The 23,135-nt window shown below is 48.0% G+C and overlaps 1 protein-coding gene across 2 annotated transcripts in view; it reads right to left on the bottom strand.

Moving 5' to 3' along the window:
- KNTC1 (kinetochore associated 1) overlaps positions 1-23,135 on the bottom strand; it is a 2,501,313-nt gene that overhangs the window by 1,992,785 nt on the left and 485,393 nt on the right. For both annotated transcript variants that reach the window (XM_069619627.1, XM_069619628.1), the window contains exon 21: positions 6,610-6,671. In XM_069619627.1, the coding sequence (XP_069475728.1) occupies positions 6,610-6,671 (62 nt within the window). The remainder of the gene's footprint in view (positions 1-6,609; positions 6,672-23,135) is intronic.

Genomic DNA, 23,135 nt, shown 5'->3' with positions numbered 1-23,135 from the left:
GAATGCTAATCCGATCACATGATCTACACAGACATACGACCTTAAGTCACATGACAATAAATAGGGAGAGAGGATCGAAAACACGCGCGACTCGGGCAGAGATTGCAGATCTTGTGTTGGAGTGAAGGAACATCACTAATCAGGTATTAAAGAAATGAGAGAGGATATAATATCTATTAGTGACATGAGAAAAGTTACATACATTGACACAATGTTTTTCGCGTAGATTATCTTTGAAAAGCTGGGGACGGGACCACAAGGGGCTCAGCACTACAACAAACACTACCAGCAGGGCATTGAGGTAAAATTTCTTGAATTTTTCTTGAACTTAAGTTAAGGAATCAGATGAAAGCATAATGTGCAAACTTCATTCTGATAGAAATTATCAAATTATTATTTGTGACAGAACGAAGGCTGATTAGAAGCCACAGATGCCAGCCATTAACAGTGGTCATCTTTGAATTGAGAAACATACAGGATATGAACAAGAAATACAGGTAGGATTACCGTTTCCCACATGGGTTTATATTTATTTAATTCCCCATTTAAATCATTAGCTAATACACATATTATTGTTATTTACAGTACATCATATTGCTACTTCACTAGATGACGTTTTCACCATTCCACAACAAGAAGGGATGCTTGAAGTTCTAAAGACAGAGAAAAATGAAAGAAAATTGAAACGGACATACTTTGAATTTATTTGTTGACTGTGAATTAATAACAGGATATGAAAATAGTGTCCATATTGAAAAGTTATTGCTCCTGAAGAAGAGAGGTATACTCTCGAAACGCGTAGAGCTTTGAATTAGGAAGGCTTTCCTCTTGAATTTTTTTCTTGAATTTTTTTGAATTATTGTATATTCTTTTTAAGTGAATTGAATTCGAACATTCTTTATTATCATGTATATGGTACTAAAACACTATCATGCCTTCATAAAGACTTTTTGAAACTTTTATGTATATTGAAACAAATCATTGCATGTTTTCATATGTAATATTGATACAAAAGAGTGGTTTAATTGTTACTTTGCAATACGAAAAATCAACAAGAAGTGAACTAAAAAGTATATTTCGTTTGGATCCTGTTATCCAATACCCAGAGGTGTGCAGGGGACGGGAGTTCCCATTGTTAATGGGAACACCATTCTTTTCATGGATCCCCTAATGTTAACCTGGTATGGATGCATGATCTTAGTCCTTCACCGCGTGCTCTACTTGTTTTCCTCCATCCAGGGTCGACCTCCAGAGAGGTTCTTCCTAGACTTATTGGGCAATATCCGCAAATTCATCTGGAACAAGACGACCCCAAGGGTGAAAATGTATACCCAGATGCTACCAAGACATGAGGGGGGTTCGGATTCCCAGATATCAGGCTATACTACAAAATTGCATATACTACGGGACCATATGAAAGACGACACTAAAACCTACTGGGTATACCAAGAAGATCGAGCCACCCATCCATTAAAGGTTAGGGATTTTCTTTGTTCTCCACTGACGGCAGTTAAGGAACAGTTGCACTCCCACCCTATGCTGTGGCATGAAAGGGTGCTCAACCGGGCGCTTTCATCATGGCCATTTCCACTATCCTCAGTTTGGGGGTCCCCATTCAATCTGGAAAACCTAGGTTTGTGACACTCAGAGGTGGTCAGAAATGACTTTGAGAGGGTCAGCCAATTGTTTAAAATTGGGTCTTACCTAGAGACCTGGACTAGACCAAGGAGGTACTGGGAAATGAGACACATACATTCGGGTGAACGGCATACTTACCGACCCAAAAAGGGAAAAAACACATGGAGAAGGGGCCCCACAGATTTTGAAAAATCCCTAAAGGAAGCAGACACTAGAAAGGCATCCTATCTAAACTATAAAAAAGTTATGAACTCGTTGTCACTGGCAAGGAGACAAACATTTCAGAGTTACTAGACAACCCGGGCGGGAGGGGAAATATCAGAGCAGGACTGGGCTAAAATCTACAAGGACACGTTCCATGGCAATCTGTTTACCTCCACTATGGAGCATAACTACAAGATGTTAATGGGATGGCATGTTATCTAGAATGTTCCCAGATCCTTTGCAGATGCTCTTGTGGGTCCCCGCAAAAGAGAGTAATGAACAGACTTCCTAGAATGTGGGAGGCGATGCTAAGAGTGGGTTCGACTGGCCATCCCTCAAGATTGGAAGAATAAAAACCTCACGTCTAAGGAGGTCTGGGAGTAGAAAGTGCACACCATGATAGTTATGGATAGATTGATGCCCATGGTGAACTATAACTTTGAGGTATTCACACAGGAATGGTTTTCAATTTTATATGGGAAGGCAGCGGAATGATCAGAATTTCTGAAGGCTTTAAGCGGAGGCACAGACATGGAGATTTTAGAAGGTTGGGGGGGTGGGGCGATATACTGAAGTTGCCTTTACCAACGATTATGCACCAGAGAAACTCCGTAGCGGGGTCCTGCAGCACACTGCAGAGCTTTAAATAGTTTGAGGGGTGGGTGGGGGAGCATAGCCGAGTTAGTATGTCACCTTCGCTCCTAGGCTGGGTTATTGTTAGGCAGAAACCTGTGCAGTTCCCTTAGGGACCACTGCAAAAGATTTAAGACTACAGGTGTTTGGCAGTAAATCCACTTGGTAGCAGTCTGTACCACAGAGATTCACTTGGTAGCTGTGGCTGAGCAGTCAGACTTCCCTCAAGAAGAGTTAGGCAGTATATAGAGTATACACACTAGGTACAGAGATACAGTAGCACAAGCAAACACTGACAGAACTTTGGTGTAAAAGTATATAATTATTTATTTTAAAGACAAACTTTCACTTCAGCACACAGTCACTATTATATATATACAACCCCAATTACTTATTAGACAAGTCTTAATGAGAAACACCACTTATTTTCAGACAGAGGTGAGCGCTTAACATAAGATGGCACTCTAATAAGTTATTAAAAAGGGAGGGAAAACGGCAGAGTTATGGAAGCAACCAAATTTCAATACTTTTTAAAGAACCACAGTAAGGCAGGATAGGCAGAGTTCTACTGGAGAGCAAGGAAGTCAATTGCAAGGCCCATTCTTGGAGAGAGCAAGCAGAAGGGGTCCAGGTTCACACAGTGGGGTTATGCCCAAAGAGTCTTGTAGATAGTTTGCACACAAAGAATGAAATTAAAGTCAGGAAAAGTTAGCTAGGTTGTCCCAGGCCAGCCCAGGTTTGAAAGTCGAGGCTTTACTGTCACCCCAAACGATCTGTCGCAAGGGAAGCCAGGCGGGACACAGTACCTTAAGTGGGAAGGAAGCTCCAGCGGAGGCAGTTGTTCCTGGCAGTGGGTGCAAGTCTGTGTTTCGTCCAGAGGAAGAGGAGGTCTCGCCATGGAGGAAAGATGAAGGTCGTTGCACTGCCAGGGAAGAAACCAGCCGCGGAGTTCTTCAATTAAAAGGTACTACCCTACTATTCGCGGTAGTGGTAAGCCGTGGTATTCCGGTTGCCGGGGTGCTTGGCACGGGCAAGGCGGCCAAGAGATGCTCCAGGAAGGTGAAAAGAAGGCAAAACTGGTTATCCCCACCAGTCAAAGGAAGAAGACTCTCCGGACTGGAGATCTCCTCTGTCGTCGGGAAAAGTGGTGAGACGGTTCAGCAGGGCTACACCGGTGGTGTCGTCGTTGCAGGTCGGCTCAGCTTCTCCCTCCTCGGATTCGTAGGTCCTGTGGCGACTTCTGAAGTTCCAGTCCCCAAAGCCCTACTTTTATGCAGCAAACCCCCATTCATTCAGCCTAGCTGTCAATCAAACATGCTAAGTGGTGAGACGGCCGGCTCACCACTTGGGCCAATCACACGAGTGCGACTTGAGTTGCCAAGGCAACTCAGTCCAGGGTGCCTAAAACCCCCTCCTACACCTCCTGTGGTACCCAGACAGAGTGGCACCACTTTTGGAGGCTTATGTGGAGAAGCCCTCCAAAAAGTGGAACAAAGGGCTCCACTTGGGTTGGAGTCACAGAAGAGAACACAAACGCCATTTTAGAATCGAGTTCTGGCAAAAAATCCCAACCGGTGAATTAATATTAAATAAATAAAACGGCAGTATGTTCGAGGATATAGGAATTAAATAATTAAAGTTGGTAGCCTCGAACAATGGGAAAATCCCATAGAGATATATTTGCAGTCGAATATAAAAAGTAGTATCCACTGCCACCAGCCAAAACTCGATCAGGGGGGATGGAGACGTGCCCCCTCGAACAACAGACTCCGGGGAAATCGAATTGCCCCGACCAGTACGTCCACAATATGATGGTTTGTACTGGTTTCTGTTTATAATTTGGGACTAGTAAAGCCAATGGTGACTTTACATGCCCTGGGAGACAGTAGTCAGTCCCAGGGTATGGAGTCTATGTTGGGGGTCGCTACGACACCCCTTGGTTACGGCACGGAGGGTGCTGTGTAACCCACATCAAAAACACATGAGACCCTATGGAGTAAAAGACCCCATAGCCCATAAAACACATGGAAAGACAAAGGAACACCTCAAATCTTGTCTAAGAGTGAGAGTAAAAGAGTCTCACTCTTAGCAGGAGAAAAAAAATAAACCCCAAAAATCCAGCAAAGCTGCTGCAGGACTCACTAGATTTGGGAAAGTAGCCTTTACAGAGAATTCTCCCTAACACCAAGGCAACGTAGGCAGAGGGCATGGGGGTCTGAAGTTGGGAAGAGCCCGTTGCAGGATGGACACCTGCTGAACCCTGTAGAAGTCAACATGCGCCGGGGAGGAGCGCGACGCCTGAGGACCGAGAATCTGAATGATAGAAAAGTCAAAAAAGACAAAGAAGAAGTATCCGTGCATGGAATTACATGGCCCAAGCCAAACCCAGGAGTGCTGGTGAATTCGGCCCATTCCCGTTGATGAGGAAAAGGGGACTGAGGTGTGGCGCCGGAGGGCAGAGTAAGGGCCACACCCCTGCGAGCCTCTAAATTTAAAGGGGAAAAAGGTTCAGTCTCCCGTCGTTTGGAAAGGACGCCCATACTGTATGGAGGAAAGGGGATGGGACGTACGAGTACAAAAGGAATGGTAATGGATTGAATGAAAAATTGACAAGAGCCGTTCTAGATACATCTAAGGAAGTTATGAAACTCGAGTGTACGTCTATGAATTTTCAGACTTTTCTCAGAAAATTAGAACTTCCACTACCTGTTGCTCATCAAAAGAATCAATTTGATGAGAAGACACTACTACGTAAACGTGAACGAAGGAGTAATTTAAGACTGTTAGAGGAGAAATAAAGATCAGGATGAACCTGAGTGAAAAAGATCCTGTTAATTACATTCCAAAGACGCAGCTGCTTCCGACTGAGGTAGAGCAAGCAGGATTCTACTCATAGCAGTGATGTCAGGAAAAAACGGTCTACTCCAGTATTTATTCCGTACCATCACAAGTCACAAAATAACAAGGATCTAACCCTTCTGTCTTGACTGGAAAGTACAAAGACCTCCATTGTATGTTTTGAGGAGCAGTCGGGCAGCTACAACCGAGGACGCGAAACGCTACGTGGCCATGGTTAGTCATGTCAACGCCAGCAGCACTTCCACAGGGAACCATGGGGAACTGCGGTGAACTGCCAAAACTGCTGCTGCTCCGCTTGATGTGTACAGGGAACCAGGGGGTCTACCTGCTTGGTGGTGAGCCTGCTTCTGAAGAGATCACAGCGGGGCAGCCAATGAGACATGTAGTTTGCATAAACAAGATTCATTTGGCTTAGAACTATGTGGGACATTACACTAGCAAGTATGTCAGAATACTCTGCATTAGATCCCCCAATGTCTACATTTCAACTTTCAGGGTAACATTTTTGGCTACATGCACAAGGCCTGCACAGGATTAATTGGATTTTGTAAATGTGTCTTGTTATTGAGGAAAATGATTCTCTCTCTCTCCATATATATTGCTGTCGATGAGTTGAGCAGAAAAATGGGCATATAAACTTGGTCGGTGCGCTATGGCTCTGGTCTGGTCAGATTAATACAGAAAAATATCTTATGCTGACAATTTGCACTATAACGGTTTATATTCATAACACTTGTATGTGTCCTAATAAACAGACAAGATTGTACTGATTCCGTAAACTATTTGATATTTAACATTGATCACAGCCAACACGTGTTTCGACCTGCAGTCGTTTTCAAGGCTGTTTGTATACATTACATCATGTATGCAAGTAAATGTATGTTTATTTGAATACATATAATCCCAAACATAACACAGAGTTTGCAAAGTTGTTTTCCATAGCATAGTAGTTTCTTCATGTGTTACCATGGTTTTTCCATTAAAAATATATCATACCATGAAGTTCATGGGTGAAGTTAATTTCTCCTAGTTCAAATAAAGAAAATACATTACTCGACCAGCAGTTGAAGCAGGATATTAAAGAATTTTCATTGCCCAAAACCAAACACAAGAGCTACATTTCCATATGTAAAATGAAGTGCAGAAAATGTGTTTGATCACTTGCTGATTATTTGTACCCGACCAGACCAGTGTAAGCATGTCTGTTTGGTGGGGTTAGGGGGGTGCGGGGACATACAGGAGTGCATTTTCAAGTATAAATTGTCAAGTGCAAACCTGAATTTGTCTGGCCCATACGCTCCATAAAACGTAGTTAGCCTTGCTTGAGCTCTTAACACCTGTGTAAAATCAAAAAGGCAAAATATTCAAAAATTAATTACATAAATATTGATACATCGGCCATTGCAAAACAAAAAGAAAACAGCCCAAGTTAAGTGATTAACATCTACAACTCCTTAAATGTTTCACCACTCAAAAGACAAGCATCTGAAATCAGCACCGAACCAAGATTGGTAAGTCAAGAACGGAGACTAACAGATTTGGAAATGTTGGCCTAAGAATTAACACAATTCCATTGGTAAAAAAAAAAAAAGGTAGGCACTTAACACATATATCACCCACTTAGGTTTATGGAATCAAAACATGTCAAACTGTAGGAATTACTTTCATCAAATGTCTTTAAAGAACAAGTTACTTTCTTACCTGGTAACGTTCTTTCGATGGGATGGTCCGACGACGTATTCCATATCTATGACATGTAATCACCACAGCTGTGCTGCTTTGGAAACTTTTTTCGGCGTCTGCGTCCTGCGTCGATGACGTCGATGCGCCTTCGTCGAGGGCCTCCTCCGACGTCCGACGTCATCCGATGTGATAAGTAGGACGCACGACGCCCGTATCCTCAGTTGTAGTTTTTTCCCCCAGAACGTGTGACACTAGTCAACTGCCAGTCAGACACAAAGCCTTGCGGAATGTAAGCTGCAATCGCAAAAGAAATTCTGCCGCGGGGAAGGCAGGGCGGGAGCGATATGGAATACGTCGTCGGACCATCCCATCGAAAGAACGTTACCAGGTAAGAAAGTAACTTGTTCTTCGAGGGGATTGGGTCCTCCGACGTATTCCATATCTATGACAGACTCCCAAAGCAGTACCAGAGCAAGGAGGAGGGAAAGAATTTAGAATCAAAATTTAGAATAGCCAATCAAATAGCAGAGCAAAGGACCGCCTTGCCAAAGGCCAGATCCTGTGCTCAGATGGAATCGAGGGAATAGTGACGTACAAATGTATGTACTGAAGCCCAGGTGGCTGCATCACAGATGTTGCGAATAGGAACACCCCTCTGCAGGGCAGTAGACGCAGCCATGCCCCTGGTAGAATGGGCCCGCAAGCCAGCCGGTGGGTCCTTACCCGCCAAGCGGTTGCACTCCGAGATGGCCAAAATAATCCAGCGAGACAAAGTCTGTTTCGTCACAGCTTGCCCCAAACGCTTTCCAGCGTAACCAATAAAGAGTTGATCGTCCTCTCTGACCCGGGACATGTGTGAAACATAAAAGCTTAAAGCTCTCCTAGGATCAAGCCTATGGAGCCTCTCCTCTTCCTTACCAGGATGCGGAGGAGGATAGAATGCCGGAAGAACAACCTTCTGGGCTAAATGATATTCTGACACTACCTTCGGAAGAAAAGAAGGACAAACTCTAAGGACAACCCTGTCCTTGTGAAATACAGTGAAGGGTGGCTTAACTGAAAGTACCTGTAACTCACTCACTCTGCGAGCGGAAGTAACCGCAACTAAAAACACAGTTTTCAGAGTTAACAGCCTCAAAGGGCAAGAATGTAAAGGCTCAAACGGAGCACCCATAAGAAACTTAAGAACAAGGTTTAAATCCCAACCGGGCACCAGGAAAGGTGACGGAGGGAACAGATTAGTGAGCCCTTTCAGAAACTGTGAAATTAAAGGGATTTTAAAGTAAGAACACTCTTCAGACGAGCGCTTAAAGATGGACAGCGCCGCCAGGTAACCTTTAATGGTACCCCCACTTGCAAGCCCCTGTGGGCCAAAGAAAGTAAAAAGGACAGAACCATGGGGATGTCACATACAAAAGGATCCACATTCTGAACTCTGCACCAGTCGCAGAACTTACACCAACGGCAACGGTACAGAGACTTTGTTGCTGGCCTTCGGGCCGAAAGCAACACCTCCATCACGTCTTCAGGGAGGTCCCAATCCCTATACCTCAACCTTTCAGAAGCCAAGCGTGAAGGTTGAGGGATCTGACCTCTGGGTGGAGAACCTGACCCCCCTCCCGTGAGAGCAGATCGTATCGGTAGGGAAGACAACGCAGAGGGCAGATGGACAAGTTGAGAAGGTCTGGGTACCACGTCCTCCGAGCCCACGCCGGAGCAATGAGGATCATCCGGGAACGGAACTTCCGTAACCTCCGCAGCACTTGCGGGATGACGGGGACTGGAGGAAACGCGTACAGCAGCGGGAATGACCACTCCACCACGAACGCGTCTCCTAAGGCTCCTTTTGGAGGAAATTCCCGCGAGCAGAACCTCTCGCACTTCCGGTTGACACTGGAGGCGAAGAGATCCACTTGAGGGGTCCCCCAAAGGGCAAAGATCTCCAGGAGAATCTCCTGAGCCAACTCCCACTCGTGAGAGATCGTGCTCTGCCTGCTCAGAGCGTCCACCGTCAAGTTTTCGCCTCCGGCCAGATGAACTGCCGAGATCGAAACTTCCTGCTGGATGGCCCAGAACTCGAGCTGCATCGCCACCCTGCACAGAGGAAGTGACCCTGCCCCCCCTTTTTGTTGAGGTAGTGCATGGCCACTGTGTTGTCCGTCAGGATCAGGACACTCTTTCCTCGCACAGTCGGCAGAAAAGCATTCAGGGCTAGCCTGACGGCCCTCAGCTCCAACAGATTGATATGGAGTCTGGACTCCGACGGAGACCAACGACCGCTGACTGTCAGCCCGTTGGCATGAGCTCCCCAACCCGTGAGGGATGCATCCGTCACGATCGTCACCTCCGGCCAGGGAAGCCAAAATGGAGCCCCCTTCATCAAGTTGCCTTTGACGGCCCACCACAGAAGGTCCCGGGCGACCGAGGGCAGCACCTGAACCAGGTCCGACATCCTGCCGGAGGACTGCGACCATTGCCTCTTGAGCGCCCACTGCAAAGATCTCATCCGCAGGCGAGCCTCTGGCACCAGAAGAATGCAGGATGCCATGAGGCCGAGCAACCTCAAGAACTCGAACGCTGGGAGCGTCTGGGCATGCTGAAACTTGTGCACCATCTGCTGAATGTGAAGAGCCCTCACCTGGGGAGGAAAACACTGCCCCAGGGAAGTGTCGAGCACTGCTCCGATGTACTGGAGCCGCTGTGTTGGCGTCAAATGGGACTTCTTTAAATTGAGGGAGAAGCCCAGCCTGTGAAGGGAGTGGCAGGTGACGGACAGATGTTCCAGGACTTGCTCGGGAGAGCTCCCCCTGATCAACCAATCGTCCAGGTAGGGGTAGACGTGAATCCCCCCTTGCCTGAGATGCGCTGCCGCCACCACCATGAGCTTGGTGAAAACCCTCGGGCGGAGGTCAATCCGAACGGCAGGACCCGAAACTGAAAGTGCGAGTCGCCAACCGCGAACCTCAGGTACTTCTTGTTCTTGGGATGGATCGGCACATGGAAGTAAGCATCCTTGAGGTCGAGTGACACCAACCAGTCCTGAAGCTGAAGGGCCTGGAGAGAGTAACCATCTTGAACTTGTCCTTCCTGAGGAGTTTGTTCAAACCGCGCAAGTCCATGATGGGTCTCAATCCCCCGTCTTTCTTCGAAATCAAAAAATAAGGGGAATACCATCCCTTGTTCCTCTCCGCTACAGGCACCAGTTCTATGGCGCCTTTCTCCAGCAGGGCTTGAATTTCCTGCGCAAGGAGCGGATCCGGACTCTGCAAAGAGAGGTTCCCCGGTGGATTGTCGCGAGGCCTGTGCCGAAAGGGAAGACAGTAGCCGTCAGTTATCTCCAGAACCCACACATCTGAAGTAATGCCTTGCCACTCTACAAGATGCTGCGCCAGCCTTCCCCCAACCGGCGAACCATGGTACATGGCCTCATGACTGAATGGGAGCAGCTGCGGCGTTACCTGAGGGCAAAGAGGCAACTGCCCGAGCGGCCTTGGCACCACGGGTACCCTGTCGTCCACCTCTGGTACCCCTGCGTTGGCCTCTTTGACTGCCAGCTCCTCTCGCTTTACTGAAGGAGTAATAGCGAAAGGAACCACCCCTCCACTGCTGTCCCCTAGGACGAAAAGGCAGAGGTTGGCGAACTGCAGCGCCCAACGACTTCGCTGCAGCTTTTGAGGTCTGCAACCTCTCAAGGCTCTCATCAGCCTTGCTGCCAAAAAGGTGTTCACCGTCAAAGGGCATGTTGAGGAGCCGGGACTGCACATCAGGAGCGAACCCCGACTTCCGCAACCAGGCAAACCTGCGTATTACGGTGCTCGCCGCCATGGACCTACTGACGCATTCAGCTAAGTCCAAACCCGACTGAACGGACTCACTGGCATCCTTACCATCCTGGACCATAGCAAGGAAACCATCCCGTTCGGCCCCTTCGGGAATATGTTCAGCCGCTAATGCAACACAGTTCCACAGAGTGTGTGTGAAACGAGACAAGGCACAAATGGAGTTGGCTGGCTGAAGCGCCATACCACCAGAAAAAAACACTTTCTTCGCCCAGCCATCAAAACGTTTGTCGTCCCTATCAGGAGGGATGGTAGGGTACGACGCCTGCTTTGCCGGGGCCAGGGCCGTGGCCGCCTGCACCACCAAACTCTCCGGAGTGGGGTGCCTGGTCAAGTAGCAGGGGTCGCTACTGGCTGGACGGTATTTTCGCGACAAGGATCTGCCCACCGCCGGGAGACTCTCCGGAGCTGTCCAAGCCGCCGCCACCCTTCTCTGTAAAGCCATATGGAACAGCAGTACCGGATCAGTTGGGGGACCAACATCAAGGATGTCCGTCAGATCATCCTGCACAAACTCCCCTGGGGGAGCAGACCATCCCAAGTACTCAGAAACCCTAGCCATAAGGCGCCGGTACGAGGAATCGGCATGAGAGCCAGGCTCAGGCCTACAAAACTTCACCTCCGGAGAGGTGTCCAGTCCACTGGCATCATGCAGTGACTGTCTCAAATCGTCAAACTGACTATGGCCCGAGACAATTTCATCTGGAACCTGACTAGGAACCAGGCCATCAGAATCCTCATCCGCCTCTGAAATATAGTCCAGGTGGCGAAAAGAAGGCACCCGAGAGTGCTTGCTCTTAACCAGAGCCTTCCTAGGGGGTTCTCCCGTGCCACGGGGTACCTCCGACACAAAAGGCGTCGATGGCGTCGAGCGAATCGGCGCCGGCTTCGAGAGAACCGGCATCGGCGCCGAGAGGATCAGCGTCGAGGAATTCGGCGTCGACGTCAGATGCAGCGCCTCCAGCATCGGCGGCGTCGACACAGCCCTCGAAGCCGGAGCCCCGAGCGTGTCCCTCGACGACCTGAGCGTCGACGGCTTCGACGACTTCCTTGGAGCCGGAGCCTGTCGACGCCCTCGATGCCTCAGACGTCGATGTCTTCCTCGAAGACCTCACAGATGCATGCGGTCTCGAACGCGTCGAGGACCGGGACCTGGAACGGGTACGTCGAGAACGAGTCTCCTTGTCCGAACTAATCGCCAGCATTTTCTTCCCGAAGGAAGCCCATTCCTCCGGCGTAGCACGGCTGGTGGGGTAAGCGACGTGCCGGGCAGAGTCCTCCGAAGAGGACCTGGAAGACGACCGGTGTCGGCGCTTCCGAGAATGCCTCGAAGAGGCTGAGGAGTGGCGAGACCGACTCCTAGAAGGAGACCCACGAGACTTCTGACGATGACACAGAGAGTCACCCCTCGAATCATCCGTCGAAAGCCCCGCAGACTTCGACTTCCTGGGCTTGGACACCCGACCTACCGACAACTTCTTCTTACGTTCGCGTAAGGCTTTGGACGTGAGCGACTGGCAGTCGATACAGTCATCCGTGTCGTGGGCCTCCCCGAGGAAGCAGGCGTCGTGCGAGTCCGTCACCGACATCTTGGACCCACACTCCCCGCACTTCTTGAAACCCGGACGCGGGGTCGAAGACGAAGTAGAAGACATCTTCACACGAAGGATTTTCACAAAACGAACAGGTTCGAAGAACCGAGAAGAACAGAACTCCAAAGAGTCAAGGAGTTAACCGAGATTCACGAAGCAACACGTTTGCGGAAAAAACGGAACTGAGGCTACGGGCGTCGTGCGTCCTACTTATCACATCGGATGACGTTGGACGTCGGAGGAGACCCTCGACGACGGTGCATCGACGCAGGACGCAGAAAAAAGTTTCCGAAGCAGCACAGCTGTGGTGATTACATGTCATAGATATGGAATACGTCGGAGGACCCAATCCCCTCGAACCCTCTTTACTGACAACATATAGAAAAGCACATGTAAAAGTATGCAGAAGTTACTCACTGTAGGGACTACTGGAAGCCTAATCTATAGTCTTCTTTCCTACATACATCCAAGACATCGCCCGGAACAGAGATGCGACCGGAGGGTTTATGGTCTTTTTATCAGAAAAAATGCATCGAAAATAAATGCATCAAAATTCTATCTTTTACATTAAAAGTACATAACCATCGAAACGTATCCATCGAATATAGGAATGGACAAGTTTCAATGGCTATGCACTTTTAAATGTAAAAAAAGCATTTCCATGCATTTATTTTTTATGATAAAACATTACATGGTGCTATCCAGTGCTGAAATGTCAGCACTGGCCAGCTACTTGTAATGCTTTAATGTTTATTGTATAATGGGGGTGGGGGGTTTCCCCCCCACCCCAACGCTTACCCCCCTTTAACCCTAACCCATCCCTAATCTAACCTTATCTATAACCCTAGCCATAACCCTAAATCCAACCTCATCTATAACCCTAACCATAATTCTAAACCAACCCTAACCCCTAATTTAAACACTAGCCCCAACCCTAACTCCCAACCCTAAAATCTAACCTTAAAATCTAACCCTAAAATCTAACCCTAAAATCTAACCATCTAAACAAACCATCGAAATGTATTCAATAAATATGCTTTTCGATGAAAAAGCAATTCAATGGAAATGTATTCAATAAATACATTTTCGATGGAAATTCCAGATACCAGACCGAAGCATGTTGCGAATCAGCATATTCACAAAAAATTAATTTATCGTATGGGAGTGTGCCTATATAGACAACACCCCTCGGCCAGAGTGTCCTATGCCTGTGTTTCCCACCCCACCAGTCAGTCCATCAATCTACCGATGAGGTCTAATATCTCAGCAGTTATTCCTATGTCCTATCCCCTTTGCTCCAAACTTCAGGGCAATGGTATAGCACTTAACTATGTGGGAGGATTAAGTGATATGATGACTGTCCTTATGAACTGACACAATGAGTTCATCAAGTCAAATCTAAGGGATAAGACTACTGGGCAACACTGTAAATGTGGAGAAAACACATGATGCATGTAGTATGAAGAACTGCAAGCACAATGCATTATAATTAAGGCTCCCAGTTTATTTTTTCAACATTTCCATCCATATTTATTTTGTTGCCATTTTATCTGTGTTTATCCATATTAATATTTGCTCAGTAAAAACAATGCGTAGTGCTTTCCGCATTTATTCAAATTAAAATTGTAGCACTTTGGTACCATTAACGTACCACTAATAGGAAACTTAACTTATGAATAGGCAGCTGCTCCTTCAGCGGACATGTTAAACAGTAGTGTAGGCCTTTAAACAACTTCCATGAGAAACAAATCACTTTTTAGCCTATACGATATTTTACTTTGAACAGCCATTGGTCGTCAAGGCATAATTGACACCTCGAATACTTAAACCAGAATCATGAATTTCTGCTTTTTACAAATAAATACTGAAAGGAAACAGAGGGCCTGATTCATAGAATCCAGCGCAGAAAAGGCGCAAGCACAGCACGCTGGGAAGGAGCATGCGCCAGCCGTGGCGCAAAGAAACAATTGCACGGCACGTGCCAGTAACGCCCCCACGCGCAGTTAAAAGCAAGTAAAATGCCTAACATGGCGCAAGCCCCAGTGCCATACCTGGACCAGCATACAGCCCTCCCAGCCAAATCGCGTGAAAACTCATTGCGGACGGTGTACGCTGATTTTCCACGCGATTTGGCTGGGGTGCAGACAGGGTACGCGCTGAGTTTCTCTGCGATTTGGCTGGGGTGCGGACGGGGTACGCACTGAGATTCCATGGGATTTGGCTGTGGTGCGGATGGGGTACATGCTGACTTTCCACGCAATTTGGCTGGGGTGCGGACGGGGTATGCGCTGAGTTTTCACACGATTACCCCGTTCGCAGCCCATTCGCTCAAAAAGAACCTGCAATACCTGCCCAAATCCACAGGAAGCACACCGCTCCTGATGGGACGCCCACACCCCACCAGCCTGCAGGCAGCCCCTACCACATGGGACAACCCAGCCTCCATCACGCCACCCTGCAGGCTGCCCCAAACACATGGCACACCCCATCACCCCAGCCTGCCAGCAGCCCACAACACCTGTGACACCCCAGCCCAAATCCACAATGACGCCACTCTGCAGGCAACCTCCCCCCCCCCACCCCAACACATGGCACACCCCAGCCCCCATCACCGCAGCCAGCCCACAACACCTGTGACGCCCCAGCCCCATCACTCCACCCTGCAGCCAGCCCACAACACCTGTGACACCCCAGCCCCCATCACTCCACCCTGCCCACAACACCTGTGACACCACAGCCCCCATCACCCCACCCTGCAGGCAGCCCCCTCCAGACCGGACAACGCCCGCATGCTGGATGGTGACATATGTTAACTCCATCGATGGCGTGTTGAGCACCTTGACTGCCGTGTAGTGACACCACCCTGAATCTCCTGGTCAAAATAGATCCTGCAAACAGAAACAAAAGCATACATCTGGCCCACATCGTTGAGTGTTGCAGCTGCTCAAACTCAATTGTTGTTTGCAACCATATCCCAACAAACACATCACACAAGTGAATGGTAAAGTGAGGCTCTGCAGCCCATGTGACAAAGTCATCTCAATAATCCCCATGAAGAAATGGTCACACAGTGACAGATTTGTAAGCACCCTCAATGTGTGCCACATGAACAGATGATGCCCAGGCGTGTCACGGCCGGAGCCTCAATGAGCCGACATTACCTGAACAGATAACCTAATGAACACATCACTGTTCCTCCCATGTGTGAGTGACAGGACATCAAAGGACATGTCATTCATAATGTACATATAAAAAGGCCCAATGAGTCAGTGGAGGGGGAAGATAGTGAAAACAGACAAACTTGTCCGGGCAGGTGCCAGTGAGATGGCGCCAGTGCATGGGAATTGGGGAAGGAGTAAAGGGTGTGGGAAAGGGGGCAGGGGCAGTGCAGTACATGTGAAGGACATCATGACAAAGAGAACATGACAGGAAATGAAGAAAATGTGGCCAGCTGGTGTCAAGTGCAAGCTTAAGTGCAGTCAGCAATTGTGAAGTGCAGGCAGGTGTCTGTTGGCATACATAAAAGCAGTCCAAGTTTGTGGGATGCCAGGGAGGCAGTGCTGGCGTGCAAGGGAACCTTTGGACAAGTTCAGAGTGTATCCAAGCGACCAATACAGATTCAGACAGGCGTTCATCAGGGCAGAGGAGTACCAAACCACAATGATAGAGGAATGACTCAGGTTTTGAATGAGTACATGGCAATCGTACAGTAGGCTACCCACCAAGACTGCTGCATTGGTCTGGCGATGTGTAAAAACAAATTAACAGCAAAATTGCCTGCAAGAGCAAGATGCACAACACCACCAGAGACAATGATAACAGCACAAAAGCATGCTGGTGAAGGTCAAAGCACACCAGGTGTGTTACACTACATCAAGCAAATCCCGGTCAAATATTGTGAACATTTTACACTCCAATCAGTCACCGCCCCCAAAACACAGTGATGCTGCACATTGGAAAGCAACGACACTTCACTGTGTACACACATCCACATGTGTATATGCCCCATGCAAATGGATAGCAAACATGACACATGCATGCAAGTAAGCACACACAAGACCAACAATGGTCCTTACCAGGGACAACAGAGTAACAGATTAGTACATTTTGCAAAAAAAGTCAGAAGCAATTAATATGAGTAATCAAAATCAATTATATTATACAGTTGTATTGAGCCATACACACTGCAAATCATACATACAAATATGTACAATCAGAAAAAAAATAATGCTCAATTGTCCAAAAGTAAACTTGCAATAATGTACATGAAAAAAAAAAGAATAGTCTGAAAAGAGGTCCATGTCCATAAGTGTTCCAAAATAATAATCGAAATGAGAAAAAAAATATCCATTCCAGCATGTTGAATCAAAAATTACAAGACACAAGTAAACTATGTACAAAAAAACATGTAACCAAGTCCAAATAGCACTCCAAATCATAAAATAAAGAAAAGCGAAATTACACACAAACTACAAAAAGTGGGAGTATAGTCCAAAAACTACAAATCATAAAAAAAATAAAGGAAACTTATTTCTAAAGCACCATTTACAAAAGGCAGCGGGCAAGTCCTTCTCCTCACCATGCTCCCTCAATGTTTTGGCCAGGGCATCATCGAACACTGCGTCCAATTCCCCTAGGCGGGCCACCGCTCTCTCCTTGAGGGCTTGCAGGGACTCCAACATGGTCCTCTCCATCCCCTCCCACGCCCTGAAAGTCTCGTCGAGGACCTCAGCCCGTCTCTCTGCCCGACGCAGTGTAATATGCGCCCTGGCTTTGGCGAGTCTCGCATCCTGTGCCCGCTGCTTCTCTACCCCGATCGATTCGATGCCCCAAACGCTCCAACATAGAAGACATCCTTTTCCGAAGGTCCACACTGCCATCCTGCCTAACGCCCGACACCTGCCTCTCTGAGATGGTATGCCGAGTCTTGTAGCTTCCTACTCAGAGCCTGCTGCTGCCAAATTGCCCGGCGCCTGCTCCTTAAGGACAGCCTCCGGGATGATGTCAACACCCGGGCCATCGTGCACGTGCCCTGCTACTTGGTGCCTACTCTCCATCCATTGGCACAGCTCCTGTTGTCGGATGGAATGGCGTGGTGACCACATGGGCTGATCCTACGTCGACTCCAGACTCTGGCAGGGATGTGATCTCAACTAGACAGGCCGCCAGGGGTTGGACAGGTACACAGGGGGCCCTGGTGGTATCTGGGCTGGAAGGAGCCAGGGAGGATGACTGGCGCACAGAGGAGGAAGACGAGGAGGGGGGGGGGGTTGCATAAGTGGCCAGCCCACGCACCAAACTCGAGACCAGGAACTGGGCTAGCCAGTTGATGAGACGCAAGACTTCATCGTGATGATGTGCAAGCCTATGATTGGAAGTCTGCACATCATCACAAATGGTGCCTGTATGCCTCATACCACCGGCTAGCAACGGTTCCATGTTGTTTCGAATAGCGAGATCTGCAGGCATTGGTATTTGCATTTGCGTGAAAACATCCGCCACCTGCGGATGGGTCCAGCCTGGGGCATGCCCGCAGGTGCATACTGGTGCAGTTGCAGACCCAGGGGCAGGATCATGCACAGGCCCCTCCACGGCGACCTGCACTGCCTCATGACCCTGAGTCTGGACTGCACCAGTCACACCCACCTCATCACCCACGCCAGGCCCCATCGGCTGGGCTGATGCGGCCTCCTCCTCATCATCCTCATCATCCTCATCATCCTCATCCTCCTCCTCCTCCTCCTCCTCCTCCTCCTCCTCCATCTCCTCCCCCGCCAACCTGGATGACTCCCCAGCATCTTCCACAGTGGATTGCCCCAGTGCCAGCTCACCTGTCCTTCCCCCTGCCGAGGACTCCAACACGACCTTTGCCTGCTTGGACCTACCCTCAGCAGCAGCAGCCGATGTGTCTGACTAAGCAACAGTCTCCTCGCTCCCCGACGATGTAATTACTTGGGTGCGTGACTAGGTCTTGCGTCTGTGCGTGGTGGGGGAATCCCTGCTGCCTTGCTCCACAGCACCTTCTCCACCCTCTTATTCCAACGTGGCTGTGGATAAGGAGACACAGAACGCAAACATCAGGGTACTGTACCTATGCATGTTTTGCACAAAACATATGCACATGAAGTACACTGCCAAAGGTCACAACGATCATCACCCTCAACACCACACAGGTACATGCAATGTACATAAATCCTTGGACATGGCACAGTCAGCAGCTAAAAATTGTGCATGCTCCTGACATGCATCATGGGACATACACATGACATTCACACACATCACCTGACAGCCCTGAAGCAGGGCACGGAGCCATCACATCAGAGTCCACTCAATGTCAATTGTGCAGCAAGAGTCGAGCACACATTCAAATGCTCCAGTAACATCCATCCAGGAGTGTTGGCCATTCACACACTTGCTTCTCAGAAACATGTACACCATGCATGTCCATGATGTTGACAGCACCCATTTGTCACACCTCTCACACAGCCACATCTCAGCCATATGTAAGCAACCACATGCACATCGTTACATGCTGCATCACATCATGCATTGCAATAGTAACACCGTTGGTATCACATATGTCTTAATGGATACACATGCAGCACTGTCTGGGACATGAGCAGACATCCGTACAAGAGGCATACCTGCCATAAGTTCAAGGTGCACACTCCAACCACACATCAAAATGCACATGCACTATTGAGGGCACCAACACATGGACACTTACCTGTCGACTCCAGACGGAGCTGCAAATCCATGACCTCGGCGTACAGCACTGAGTAGAACCACTAAAGGACACGCATGTTGTTGATGTTCAAGTGTCCCCGGCGCCCCCTTGGTTGTCACCAGCCTTGAGGAAGCGTTGGGCCTTGTTGCTGGCCCTGGCTTTGTAGTCCTCCCAGCGCTTGTGCACATGGATGTAGTCCCGGGGTGCCACCCACTCCGCGTGGATGGCACCCACGGTATAGGGCCAGATCATCTTCCGTCCTTCCTTGCCGACTTACACTGGTCGGTGGAAGAGGGCATAATAATGCCCCAGGACTTGCTCCACCAGGATGTCAACTTCTCTAGCACTGAACTCGACAGCCCTCTGCCTCTCTGCCGGGGGGTTGCCACTTGTCTTAGAACATGTTTGTCCAGACATGGCAACCCCAGAAGCAGGTGTGGTTGGGCAAGGTGGTCCTGGGCCTGGGCTTTGAAGCGGTGGTCTGGCACGTTGGGAGTCTTGAAACAGCAGAGGTGGTCACAGGTCAGATGACAGGAGCACTGGCAATGGCTGGATAGCAAGCAACCAAATTGCAAGGTACATGGGCAGCAGGCACACACAGTGGGCAGGCAGTAGCAGATATGGCTCGTAGGAGGCAGCTCAAGGCAGTTGGAGGCAGGTAAATGGGCTGGTAGGCAGGAGCGTGGGTCTTCCGTGTTACTCGCGGGGGCAGCCGGAAACAGTGTGATTCCGTATGTGCAGAAACAGCACGTTAGCGTGAAATCGGAGGAAAGGGCCTAAGCGCGTAAGTTACGTGACACCTGCTGAACGTTGGGCATGGCGTTCAGCAAAGGGATAAATTAGTGCTTAGGAGACCATCACACGCTTGTGCGAGTTATAGCGGACGGACGTGTGGACTTCATTTCCATGCGATCTCTTCACTACTGCGACCGTGCAAGCTTTTTGTTTTGGTGGGGGGATATGCCTCTGCGCACACACGCATGTACTTTTGAGGCTGACGGTGAGTCGTGTACGCGCATTTTGCATTCTGTGGGTGTCCCCGAGTCTCGTGTACCCCCTTTCTTAACATCACAGTACCTTACGTGTCCTTCGCATACGCATTTTTTGTGTTGCTGGGTGTTACAGCGTACTGCGCAACCTTTTTTTTTTCTTCATGTAGGCTATTGAGGGGTCACGTACAATTTGTTTTCATGTACGGGGTGCCTGTGCATTACGCAGCCTGTTTCCTTTCCCCAGGGGTTACTTTGAGCCTTGCAGGAGCACACAGGTACATTTAACATCATGTACACTGCCCCCTCACTGAAATTGCCCAGGACAATTGATAACTGTGCCTCCCATTGCAACATTCCATCTGTGCCATGGTTGGAAGGGCAACAAGTGGGAAGGGTGGCCAAGGCCAAGCAGGGAGAGCTATGCCACTCACCCTACAGGGTCAGGGAGAAGCAGCTGATGCAGACATCCACAGCACCCAGGGGGTCCAGGAGCAGCATTGCCATCTGCTGTCAACACTGGCCAGGGTCAGGAAGCTGCAGGGGCAGCTTCAGCAACCACCACCCAGGCTAAGGGTCACCTAGCCAGGCATGTAGTGGCCCTGGCCCAGGCCCACAGAGACCCAGGGGCAGAGTGTCCTTGTCTCCAAGGGCAAGAGACATGCAGTGAAAGGTCCTGGCACCAGCACCTGTCAGAAACTGAAGTAGTGGATCCTGCAGGAGTGAAGCTGGCCCACCTAGCCCCCTAAGCCTGCCTGCTCAACAATCCAGCTTCTTTAAAACTATTGGCCAGGCAAACCCAAGCGGAAAGGGGAATGGAGAAAACAACAAAAGACAAGAACTCCCACAGCAGGTACTTCAGACTGTCTTTTCGGAAAGTTTTTGACTCAGATGGGATGTTCCTAAAAAGGAAATACAACTTTTAACAATCAATCTTCTAATCATTACTGTTGACTCTCTATATTATATTTTCTCCATTTACATTTACCTGTTGCCTATGCTTGATTTGCCAATAGGCTGCTTCTGAAAGGTTTATGTTGACTGTAGATACTCTAGCGATATCCCTTCTCTTTGTCTTTCTGCTCTCTTGCTCTCTTTAGTATCTGGTAATCTTTTTTCTTTAAAATAAAATATTTCCCAAAAATATTGTTGTTATTGTCTATTATACCTTTTGCCGGATGCTCTAGGAATCATACTTTCTATAAATATGTGTAAGTAATTACCTTCTGTATTCTGAAGAACCTTTGTAAAATAAACCTTTATACTCCAATTTCACATACAGAGTGCTTTTTTCAATAATGTCTCTTGCTACTCATGTATTTCTTCTGAATTCCTTCTTATCAAGGAGAAAAACTATTGCTCACAAAAACGCTGCGTAATCAGGATACTACGCTGTCCTTAAATCGTTTTTCTATTCCGTCACGAACAACGGATAAAAACGAGGAAAACATTGAAAGTCCAAAAATGGCCGCCAAGCACGAGTTACGTCGTTAGGTCCTTTCCTCAAAACCGCGCTTGCGAATCCAAGGAAAAACGCGGCGCAGGCTTGAAAACAAACGAATCTGAAGTTAGTTAAAAATATGTTAGATGTTATGTTAAAGGTTTTAAAAACACGACGATTCAAACCGCGCGCCTTATTAGTATTAAAGATAAGATAAAATGTACACAAAAATGAATTGCTGAATCTTCTTATATATTGTTCATTAAAAATTCATTGCCCAATTTCTTATAATACTACTAGGATTCTATTTTTCCAAACAAAAATGAAAAGCTAAATATAAAGTCTTTGAATTATTAACATTTCAAAAATATTGAATCTTCACTTAAAAATTCAGAAGTCCACTTAGCTTATCAATGTTCATGAAACTGGAATCTTCTCTGGCTCAGCAACTGAATCTCACTGGAATTCCTCTTCTGCAGACTTCTTCTCTTGTTACTTAACTAATATCACTACTATATTTTTTAGAACTCTTAAAAGGATACAACACTCCTTTAAAATGGAAACTTTAAATGAATTTTACTGGAGCTAACTAATATATGACCTACTCTGATGCATACTTTAATGAAAGGCAGTTGAGAATTGTTATTAACATTCTAATGACATCACAATGCTGCATGCTGAGAACTGAACCAATCATTGTTGTGAAAAAGTCCCACCATCTTGGCTTGGGGGCATTTCATCTTTCTAATTGAAAGTTAGTTAAGGGAAATTGAACAAACTAAAAGAAATGCTCTATTCACTAAATTGAAGTTATTTAATATTTCAACCACCTTCCCTTTCTAACTTTCCTGGAATAGTATTTGACATACCCTATTCTCCTAAGAACCTTGTCCAATTGAGGTACAAAATGTGAGAATCTGACAGCACCCAGGTACGGATGCCTGCAAGGCATCCTACTGTCCCAGCATCAGTGGGTGAGGCCACAGCCCGGTCCACCAGTGCTCCAGCCCCTACTGACCCAAGTGGTCCCAGCCACTCAGGGTTTGTGTGAACTTGTAAGAAAGCAAAGTGTGCAGTAGGCGAACAGGCTCAGACCCAAAACACAGCACAGGAGACCCACATGTCGAGGAAGAGGAGCTTCAGTGATGAGGAACTCCAGATCTTCGTGGACTACGTGCAGGAACACAAACGTGACATGCTTGTGCAGGCAGGGAAGACATACGCCTGCAATGAGAGGTGCACAGCTGCTGAGGCAGTGAAGCATTGGAATGACCTCTGGCGCCGAGCCAAAGATAAGATGGGTGCCAACTACGCCACTACTCTGGTGACTAGAGGTGGGTCACCACGAGAGGATGAGGAACTCACTCCACATGAAGAGATCATTAGTGATATGATTGATGTGGAGCAGATCGAAGGCGTGAGAGACCTGCCAATTTAAGAGCGAATGTCTGGTGAGTGGTGATGCGTGTGCCTCCAGGACATGTGTGTGTTGCTTGGATGAAGTGTAATGATTGTCTGGCAGACTGCCTG

This window comes from Ambystoma mexicanum, chromosome 10, assembly GCF_040938575.1.
Source record: "Ambystoma mexicanum isolate Mex_15411 chromosome 10, UKY_AmexF1_1, whole genome shotgun sequence".
NCBI lineage: Eukaryota > Metazoa > Chordata > Amphibia > Caudata > Ambystomatidae > Ambystoma > Ambystoma mexicanum.
The sequence above is the reverse complement of the archived record's forward strand: the minus strand, read 5'-3'. Positions and strand labels throughout refer to the sequence as shown.